Below are 11,344 nucleotides of genomic sequence, written 5' to 3'. Positions count from 1 at the left end.
TATGCAGAGGCAGTGACTCACTGTTTCTGTGGGTGTAAAGGACCCCATGGCACTGTCGGAGTTGGATGTGGAAGGAGGCTCCACGAGATCCGAGCAGGAAAAAAATGACTTTCCTTTTTCATTGCCAATCGCAGGTACCATCGCCAGTTTGGGTTTTCCAAAGCTGTATTTTCCACACCAATGCCCACAGGATTCCTTGTGTGGTCCTGATTCACAGAGATTCCGCATCATTCGCTTGTCATCGACACATTCCATAGCTCAACGGCAATGTTATTCATCCCTTTCAATACCAACCCAACTGCTGCCCCAGCCCAAATCCACAGCTTAATACAGCTACTCATTCACAAACCTTATTGACAACAGCTGCCGAGGAGAACATAAAATTCACATCGCAGCTGCTGTTCTCAAAATTGAGCCATGTGTTAACATTCCTGCTGACTTTGCTGTTTTCAAATTACTAGTACTGCCTTAGACTCCAGTTGGTTCTAATGAACTTCCTCATCAAAGGCTCCAGTCCCTTTCTCCAGATCTTTTGTCAAAGGGCTTGGCGGTTCAGGCCGCCAGATTCAGATCTCAGTACTTAGTCGCAATCCAATATTTCAATCTGATGTCCCATCTCCCAGTTGAATTCATTGGCAATAGATTCTCCTCTGACCCAATTCAGAGCCCCATGATTCCATTTCTCATCATTTCACGTATCTTTCAGAAGAGAGGTCCACCTTCTCTAGGTGGGCTTTAAAGGAAGCCACAACAATTTTTTTTTTTTGGGGGGGGCCAGTATTTATCTGGGGGGGGGGGGGCGGGGGGGGGGGGGGCAGTTATTTTCCAGTGTCCTGGCCAGTATTTATCTCTCGCCCAACAGATTATTTGATTGTTATCTCATCAAACCGCACTCCGGCAACACTTCATAAACCGTAAAGTGTTTTGGCACATCCCTGAAGTCAAAAAAGATCACATCGTTGAAAGTACTTTTTAACTGTCCAGTCCCACGCAGATTCAAATTACAGAAGCCAGTTTGGATTAATGCTTGTACATTTCCACTTAGCCAAACCTTAAATTTCTGATCCAAACTGCTAAATCACCCTGAATCCCATGCCTCCGTATTTTCTGCTGTAGGCTACCGTGGGGAACCTTATCAAACGCTTTACTGAAATCCATATACACCACATCAACTGCTTTACCCTCATCCATCTGTTTGGTCACCTTCTCAAAGAACTCAATAAGGTTTGTGAGGCACGACCTACCTTTCACAAAACCGTGTTGACTATCTCTAATCAGATTATTCCTTTCCAGATGATTATAGATCCTATCTCTTATAAACCTTTCCAAGACTTTTCCCACAACAGAAGTAAGGCTCACTGGTCTATAGTTACTGGGGTTGTCTCTACTCCCCTTCTTGAACAAGGGGACAACATTTGCTATCCTCCAGTCTTCTGGCACTATTCCTGTAGACAAAGATGACTTAAAGATCAAAGCCAAAGGCTCAGCAATCTCCTGCTAGGTGGATTGGCCACGCTAAATTGCCCCTTAATTGGAAAAAAATGAATTGGGTACACTAAATTTATTTTTAAAAAGTCTCTGTCTCAGATGGATGTCTACCAGTTAGATCTATCTTCAGTCTAGGCCTCCAGCTGGGTGATGTCCTTGCTTTCGGTCGGTAACAAATTTCACTGTCGATTCATGAGGGTCTCGAAACCTCTCTGCAGACTCAGAAACAGCAGACAGGAAATATTTGGGAGAAAGAGAGAGAGAGCAACACACATCCTCTCCTCTCAGCGTCCAGGAGCTATCCCTGATAGGTCCTCTCAAAACCCACACCTGACAGAACCCAATTGCTGTCTGTTGCCGGGCAAAATATTGTCCTTGGCCAACCTATTGGCCTCCAGCCAAACAATTGGACCAAATCCCTCCGATCACTCGGGTGCCAGAAAGTCTGAGTTCTGTTCAAAAGCTAAACCTCCACAGCACAGTGTACTGTTTTGAAATTTTTGAGTTCCTCACGTCCTCTGCTTGACTTAAAGGTATATGTCCATTAAACACCGGGGGTGGGATTCTCCCGGTGAATCCCCGCAATCGGGCCATGCCGCCCCGAAGCCGGCACGCGATTCTCCAGCTCGGATGAATCCGTCGTGAAATGCGATGACGTTTCCGACAGCGTGGACACTCTGCCGCCGAATGGGAGAATCCCGCCCCATGGATCAGAAATGATAATGACAAAGTAAATAAATGGGAAATAATGGAATCAACAGTCAGGGCTTGTGTGAAAATTGGCTGCACTGTTTCCCAATGTTACAGTAGTATGCACACTTCAAAATTACTCACAGCCTGCAAGATGCTTATGGATGTCTTGAGGGGTGCTATATACATGCCAATTCCTACCTTCAATTGAAACTCCATCAATAGCAACCTACCATTCTAGTGGCTGTCCTGTTTTAATTGTGCTTTGTCCATTCTCTTAGTTAACTCTCTACTCAACATTGTACTTAATAGGTTAGCACTGCTGCCTCATGGCGGCGAGGACCCGGGTTCGATCCCGGCCCCGGGTCACTGTCCGTGTGGAGTTTGCACATTCTCCCCGTGTCTGCATGGGTCTCACCCCCACAACCCAAAGATGTGCAGGGTAGATGGATTGGCCACGCTAAATTGCCCCTTAATTGGGGGGGAAAAATGAATTGGGTACTTTAAATTTATTTTTAAAAAACATTTTACTCAATCACCTGAAACTTATAATCAGTCACTTGAGAGGGAAAGGAAGTCCATAAGAAATAGGGACAGGTGTGGGCCATTCAGCCCTTCTAGCCTGTCACACCATTTAATAAGATCATGGCTCATCTAACGCTCACCCAGTCCACTTTGCTGCTGTCCCTCCGTAGCTCTTAATTCTCCCACTGATTAAAAACATATCGATCTCAGCCTTGACGATGTTCAAAGCCTCGCCCTCCACAGCTTCCTGGGGTAAAGAATTCCAAAGGTTAACCGCTCTCTGAGAGATGAAACTCCTCCTCAAATACATCTTAAATGAGCACCCCCTTATTCTGCGACTGTGCCCTCTGGTCCTACACTCCCCCATGAGTGGAAACACCCTCCCAACATTTACCCTGCCTGATCCCCTGAGAATCCGATATGTTTGAAGGACATGTCGATGAGATTCGATGAAGAGCCTCATGTGGAGTTTCAGTGCCAACAGGGACCTGTCGGGCTGAATGGCCTATTCCTGTGGTGGAGATTCTATGCGATGCTACGTAAATGGCAAAAAGGGTTCAGGGTGTAAGACAGAAAGGGTTGTTGATAGGCAAGTGGAGACTGTGAAAGATAGGCTAGAAATGTTGTCAATGGCAATAGCTGAACCGTTAATAGCACCGGCTGTTGAAGGAAATGGGAGAAATGTTTACGGTCCGAAGTTTTCAGCTCCCAGCTGAAATACAAAGTGACCCTTGAGCTCACACACTGAGCTCCACTGGAACCGTGAAGGAGGCCGAGGACAGAGAGGTCACGTGGAGCAGAGAATTGAAGTAGCTTAATTAAAGGCTGACTGGGCAAATCTGATTTAGCGACAGAGGGCTGCAGCAGAGATAGTTGTTCGCCATGGCGGACCTGTTCAACGGAATTACCTTGATAGTGAACAACAGAGATCGAGACCAACTGGACACGCCGCAGCAGCTGGAGGACAAGGTGCGCAACAAGCTGGTGCTGCTCTACTTTGGCGCTAGAGAGTGCCCGCGGTGCCAGGGGTTCGCCCCCGCGCTGCAGGACTTCTCCAACCGGCTGATGGACGAGTTTTACGTGGAGCGGGCAGCTCAGCTGGTGCCCGTGTACATCTCCCAGGACCAGACGGAGGAGAGGGAGCAGCAATACCTCAAGACACTGCACAGGAGGTGGCTCTACCTGCCTTTCTGGGACAAGTTCAAAAGGTAAACGTGTCGCCGCACGGGAGCAGGTTAAAATAATGCTGTGGAAATGACATAAGAAGTGAGGGTGAAAGGTCAATGAGGGAGGAGAGGGTGGGTAATGAAAGAGAATATGTGTCTAAAGGAAGTGTAGAAGATCAAGCAGTTCCTAAAAAGAAATTCCATGAGATTTTGACAGGTTAGATGAACGTAAACCTGCGCTGCCTTGTGCTCCCTTACTTGACTTCACCCATTGCCACGATACTTGCTCACCTACATCAGCTCCTAGTCCAGCAACATCTCGGTTTTAACAAGAACATTATAGGAACGGTCAGCCATTCAGCCCCTCTAGCCTGCTTCGCCATTCACTAAGATCATGGTTGATCCAATTGTGGCTTTAACTCTCCTTTCCTGCCCGTCCCACATAACCCTGTGGATAAAAAACAAAATCTCTCCCAACTCAGCCTTGAATATATTCAATAACCCAGCCTGCACTCTTCTCTGGGGCAGCGAATTTTAAAGATTACCGATCCTCTGAGAGAAGAAATTCCTCAACTCCATTAAAACATTTTTTTAAAATTACCCAATTCATTTTTATTCCAATTCAGGGCAATGTAGCCTGGCCAATCCACCTACCCTGCACATCTTTTTGGGTTGTGGGGGTGAGACCCACGCAGACACAGTGAGAACGTGCAAACTCCACACGGACGGTGAGCCGAGGCCTGATTTTAAAACGGGTTAAAAGGGATATGGGGAACAGGTAGGGAGGTGGGTATGAGACCAGGAAGGGATCAGCCATGATCTGATTGAATGGCGCAGCAGAATCGAGGGGCTGAATTACCTACTCCTGCTCCCAATTGCTATGTCCCTATGCAAAAAAGAGTGAGACTGAGAGCGGAGTGCTAGCTTGGAGTTTGGAGCACCTGAGGTGATGTCGGGATTCGGGCAAAATTCTCCGGAAACGGCGCAAATCAGTCGGGCAAAGTTTTTTTGGGTAGAAGACCATAAGACATAGGAGCGGAAGTAAGGCCATTCGGCCCATCGAGTCCACTCCACCATTCAATCATGGCTGACAGTTGTATGAGGTGCAAGGGCAGCCCTGCAAACCATGTCTACATGTTTCGGGCATGCCCGGAGCTTAGAGAGTTCTGGCAAGGGTTCGCGAGGGCAATGTCCAAGGTGCTTAACACACGGGTGGTGCCGAGTCCAGAGATAGCGATCTTTGGAGTGTCAGAAGACCCGGGAGTTCAGGGGCCGAAAGAGGCCGATGTCTTGGCCTTTGCCTCCCTAGTAGCCCGGAGACAGATTTTATTAATGCGGAGGGACTCGAAGCCCCCTGAGTGTAGAGACTTGGGTTAACGACATGGCTGGGTTTCTCAGTCTCGAGAAAATAAAGTTTGCCTGAAGAGGGTCTGCGCTAGGGTTCTCTCAGAGGTGACAGCCGTTCGTCGACTTTCTCGGGGAAAATTAAAATGTCAGCAGCAGCAGCAATCCGTACGGGGGTGCGGTGAGTGCTTCACTGGGATGGTGTGGGAAGACTGGGTCGGGTGGGGTAATGTCTATTTAATTGTTATTGTATATTCTCGTTTTGCACTATGTTAATGTTCACTCTAGTTTGTTTCGTTATTATTGTCACTACTGTTTTATTATGAAAAATTTGGGAAAACCTTAATTAAAATACTTTATATAAAAAAAAAAGAAAGTGTCTCCTGGAAGCCCAGATTTCTGAGTTGGCACGGTGGTTGGGGACACTGGAGCATCCGCAAGGCTGAGAATATCGTGGACAGCATGTATACAGAGGTGGTCACACCGCAGGCTAAGACTCCACAGGCAGGAAGGGAATGGACGACCAAGAGGTAGAGCAAGACAACTGGGCAAGCAGTGCCGGAATCTCCTGTGTCCATTCCCCTGCAAAGCAGATATACCATTTTAGATACTGTTGGGGAGAGTGCCCACTCGGGGAGGGGGTTGCAGCATCAATAGCCAAATTTGTTGCCACAAACGAGACTCCAGGATGGTATGTTGCCTCCCTCGTGCTTGGGTCAAGGTTGTCTGAGAGGGTATTCTGGAGGGGAAGGGTGAACAGACAGTGGCCGTGGTGCACATTGGCACAAACAACATAAGTAAAAAATGGGATGAGGTCCTAAAAGTCGAATATGGGGAGTTAGGAAGTAAGTTCAGAAGTCGGACCTCAAAGTTAGTGATCGCAAGATTACTACCAGTGCCTCGTGCTAGTCAATGTAGAATTATTATTTTTTTTTTTTTAAATGTAGAATATCTTCTATGATTCTATGATTCCAATTCATTTTTTCTAATTAAGGGGCAATTTAGCGTGTTCAATTCACTTACCTTGCACATCTTTGGGTTGTGGGGGCGAAACCCCCCACGCAAACACGGGGAGGGCTAGTTTAGCTCACTGGACTAAATCGCTGGCTTTGAAAGCAGACTAAGGCAGGCCAGCAGCACGGTTCAATTCCCGTCCCAGCCTCCCCGAACAGGCGCCGGAATGTGGCGACTAGGGGCTTTTCACAGTAACTTCATTGAAGCCTACTTGTGACAATAAGAATGTGCAAACTCCACACGGACAGTAACCCAGAGCAGGGATCGAACCTGGGACCTCGGCGCCGTGAGACTGCAGTGCTACCAGTCTGCTGTGCTGCCCGTCAATGTAGAAATAGCAGGATATATCTACTTGGCTGAAGAGATGGTGCGAGGGGCAGCGTTTCAGATTCCTGGAACATTGGGACCCCAGTTCTGGGGGAGGTGGGGCCAGTCCAAACTGGACGGGTTATGCCTGGGCAGGACTGGGACTGATGTCCTCGGAGGAGTATTTGCTCGAGTGGTTGAGGAGGGATTAAACTAAAATAGCAGGAGGATGGGAACCTACGCAGGGAGTCAGAGAAGGGGAAACACAGTCAAGAACAAAAGACAGAAAGGGGACTATAAAAAGTGATAGGCAGAGATAGAAAGCAGCCAGCAAACAAAGTGCATGAATAACAGGGTCTTTTTCCAAATGGCAGCAGTGACTAGTGGGGTATCGCAGGGAGCGGTGCTATGATCCCAGCTATTCTCAATATATATATTAATAATTTAGATGAGGGAACTAAATGTAATATCTCCAAATTTGCAGCCGACACAAAGCTGGATTGGAGGGTGAGTTGTGAGGAGGATGCAGAGATGCTTCAGTGCGATTTGGACAAGTTGAGCGAGTGGGTAAACGCATGGCAGATGCAGTATAAGTGGATTATTGTGAGGTTATCCACTTTGTTAGCAAAATCAAGGAGGCAGATTATTATCTGAAGGCTGTAGATTAAGAGTGGGGAATGTGCGATGAGACCTGGGTGTCCTTGTCACTGAAAATAAGCATGCAAGTGCAGCAGGCGGGAGAAAATCCAAATAGTGTGTTGGCCTTCATTGTGAAAGGATTGGAGTGCAGCAGCAGGAATGTCTTGCTGCAATTATACAGGACCTTGGTGAGATTGGTGGAATATAGTGTGCAGTTTTGGTCTCCTTATGTGAGGAAGGATGTTCTTGTGATAGAGAGGGGGGGGAAACGAAGGTTTACCAGACTGATTCCGGGGACTGTGGGGTATGAGGAGAGATTGAGTCGATTAGGATTATATTCGCCGGAGGGGAGATCTCATAAAAACCTATAAAATTCTGACAGGACAGGTTAGATACAGGAAGGATGTCCCTGATGAAGGGGGCAGTCCAGAACCAGGGGTCACAGTTTAAGGATACGGAGTAAACCATTTAAGGCAGAGATGAAGAGAATATCTTCACCCAGAGAGTTCGCTACCACAGAAAGCTGTTGAAGCCAAAACATTGTTGGCTGGTTTCTCCGTTCCTGAGACTAAGTGTTGACACCGGGGCAGGATTTGCGGAGTTCTACGACAGCAAAACTGGCGCCACATCTGGACCAATTCAATGACCCTTAAGGGGCTAGCATCAGCACCACATGGAACATAATCGATTCCAATGAGAAACGGCGCTGAATTCACCAGGTCCGGGATTGACACTAAACAGGTGGGCAAGCTGTAGCCGCGTATACACACGGCATTCCCCACACACATTCATCCCAGCCAACAAGATGGCAGTAAGGAGAACGGCATCGAGATTTGCCAACGCTGAACTGGAGACACTGCTGGACCCCTTGGAGAAGAGGCGGGCAACTCTGTACCCAAGGAGGCTACTAGCCGCCGTTCACCAGGCCTGGGCACAGATGGCAGAGGCCGTCTGCGCCGTGGGCCACACCGTCCAGCCGGAAAAAACTGCATGACCTCCTCAGGGTGGCCAAGATGAGTAAGCAGCACTATGCCCCTGGCACCCACCCCTGTCCCGCACACCCGTAGCCCCACCCCCGCCCAGTGGGTGGTCAAACCCCCACCCTGCACCAACATGCCGGCACCCATGGCCACATGCCCTGGCCATGAAGCCACCAGTTACCCACCCCCCCTGGACTGCATGCATTGGACTGTCTAACTTGAGTTTTGTTTCCCCCTCCCACCAGGCAGCCACGCACCACGGCCGTGAGCGGGGGAAGGCTGGAGGGAGACCACTGGACCTGCCGCCCCTCACCGCAGTAGAACAGAGGGCACTGGACGTGGTTGGAAGGCCTGAGGCAAGGGCAGTCACCGGTGCTGTCGGCATCGGGCAAGGAAGTGAGACCCCGCTGAGTTGCGGTTCCCCTTAATACAAAGAAATGTACAGAACAAAGAAATGTACAGCACAGGAACAGGCCCTTCGGCCCTCCAAGCCCGTGCCGAAATACGTGTCACTCCTACACCCCCCCCCCCCCCCCCAATACCACCCCTGCCCCCTCACATTCACCCGGGATGGTAATTGCGATCTTGCTGTGCTCGCTTACCAAACCACATTGACTGCCGCCCAAAATATCTCATTGGCCATGAATCGTTGTGGGATGTCACGGAATGGTGAACGGCATTATACAAATACTAGTTTCCCTGAGGATCCAATCTGAAACGGTAACATGGGACTCATAACAAATGTTTATATTTTACTTTCCAGAGAGCTACTAAAGAAATACAGCATCAAGGTCATCCCAAGCGTCATTGTTCTCAAACCCAATGGAGAAGTTATCACCAGAAACGGAGTGGCAGAGATCTCGACGATGGGAGTGGATTGTTTCAAGAACTGGTGGGAAGCATCCGAGGTCATCGACAGGAATTTCCTGCTGGCAGAAGACTTTGAGGACTGGACCTGGAAGAGTCTGACTGACTCGCTGAGGCAGCTTAAGTACAAGGTTAAGAAGACAGGGAAGGAGAAAGGCCATGAAGCGGAGCTAGCAGCTTTTCGTGTTACAGCCTGAGCTTCCGTCTGACACTTTCCACATTCCAGGAGTGTACCACATTTACAAAAACAGATTACCCCAGAATCTTTTTCCCCCCTCTCCTGGTATGTACTCTCAACGCCCAACTTCAAACTGCTATATCGTGAATTCCTGATAATCTCCTGTCACCTCAGAAATGGGAAAAAGACACTCCATCAGATTACTACATACAGGCTAAGTTACCCAGCTAGATTTATTTGCAAATAAAATTATATATAAATTAAAAAAATTTACAGTCCCCAATTAATTTTTCCAATTAAGGGGCAATTTAACGTGGCCAATCCACCTAACCTGCACATCTTTGGATTATCATAGTATTTACAGTGCAGAAGGAGGCCATTCAGCCCATCGAGTCTGCACCGGCTCACCGAGCACCCTACCCAAGGTCAACACCGCCACCCTATCCCCATAACCCAGTAACCCCACCCAACACTAAGGGCAATTTTGGACACTAAGGGCAATTTATCATGGCCAATCCACCTAACCCGCACATCTTTGGACTGTGGGAGGAAACCGGAGCACCCGGAGGAAACCCACGCACACACGGGGAGGATGTGCAGACTCCGCACAGACAGTGACCCAAGCCAGAATCGAACCTGGGACCCTGGAGCTGTGAAGCAATTGTGCTATCCACAAGGCTACCGTGCTGCCCCAGATTGTGGGGGTGAAACCCACGCAGACATGGGGAGAATGTGCAAACTCCACACGGACAGTGACCTGGGGCCGGGATCGAACCCGCGTCCTCAGTGGCGTAGGCAGCAGTGCTAACCACTGTGCCGTCCCCAAATTATATAGAATTGCAAGAAAGATGAAACAGTGAAATGCTTACCGTTGCAATCTCTTCCCAACAAATACTTGGAAAACGGATTGTGACGGTAAATTGTGTGTGCCATGCCACTTGTAGCCAATGGCACCATGAGGCGAATAGGGAATGAATGAAAAGTACAGGGTCCCTGGAATATCTTTGACATAGGATTAGCAGCTGCTGAGAATGATTGTTTGCTTGAATTAGCCAAATTAATAATTGTGTCTCGCCCTTTAACAATGGATCCTAATCTTAAATCACACTTTATAATGAAGTTCTTACTGATTGTAGAATGCAGTCTTTGGCATCTGGCGGACACTGGTGATTCATCCCGAACTGTCCATCTGTGTATATTACCACCTTAAAGACTGACCCCATTAAAGGGAATCTTTTGGTTGGCTTGCTGTGGAACTTTGTGACAAACAATTCATTTTGGCACCGACTCTTTAAAAGGCATGATATATAAATATATATATATATATATATATATGGAAAGACAAAGTTCTGTTTCCACCAGTTATCTTGTATCTGACTTAACTTTCTTATTTTGTTGAATATAGTTTTCATTTACATCCACGCAATACTGAAGGAGGGGAGGATGTAGGATCACTCAAAACCTGAGGGTTCCATTGCTAAAATCAGGAAAATATAGTGCCACTCTGCCCGTGGGCTACTAACCCTCCAGCATTGGTCTCCAGGAATCGAAGGTCAAACTCCACAACACCGCTGGACATTAAAAAAAGATCGATTTGTCTCATTTCGCTTTACCACATTTTTTAAAATGATGGTGATTGGGGGTGGGGGGAAAGAAGGTTGTTCGATTGTCAGCATCATCCAATTGCATTATTAATGTTTTTGCTTTCCAATTTGCACGGGACGTCAGTACGTCACGAGGACGGGAGTGTTGGCCGACTAACTGCTGGAGTGTTGGTGAGGGGGGCAAGTCATGTGACGCTCAAGTAGGGTGCTCTTTCCAGGGGCCGGTGTGGACTCGATGGGTAGAATGGTCTCCTTCTGCACTGTAAATTCTATGAAACCTCCAGGAATGCACTTAACCATTGTTGGCAACTCTACACCCCCACGCCCGCCCCAGAATCTGGGTGTGTCAAGAACAGAAACAAAATAAGAGACGACGGAGACAAATAGTCTGTGGGAATTTCCTCTCCAGCCCCCCCCCCCAATCACGGAATCAAAACCAATCCAGGACCAAGCATTATCCGTCAATCCCAATCACTCCGCTATCACTTCTTCCAGCTCATCGGTCCCACATCTAATCCTCCAGTGCTTAGTATCAGTGGTGGG

The 11,344-nt window shown here is 48.1% G+C and overlaps 1 protein-coding gene across 1 annotated transcript; it reads left to right on the top strand.

The window, feature by feature from the left end:
* Positions 1–838: 838 nt before the first annotated feature.
* On the top strand, positions 839–10,443 carry nxnl1 (nucleoredoxin like 1). The gene is made up of 2 exons (XM_072491206.1): positions 839–3,911; positions 8,916–10,443. Exons 1-2 carry the CDS (start codon positions 3,586–3,588, stop codon positions 9,214–9,216), a joined length of 627 nt encoding a protein of 208 aa, XP_072347307.1. The 5' UTR covers positions 839–3,585; the 3' UTR covers positions 9,217–10,443.
* Positions 10,444–11,344: the final 901 nt, after the last annotated feature.

Source organism: Scyliorhinus torazame, chromosome 27, assembly GCF_047496885.1.
Source record: "Scyliorhinus torazame isolate Kashiwa2021f chromosome 27, sScyTor2.1, whole genome shotgun sequence".
Classification (NCBI taxonomy): domain Eukaryota; kingdom Metazoa; phylum Chordata; class Chondrichthyes; order Carcharhiniformes; family Scyliorhinidae; genus Scyliorhinus; species Scyliorhinus torazame.
Note: the sequence above shows the minus strand (reverse complement) of the source record. Positions and strands in the feature narration are given on the sequence as shown.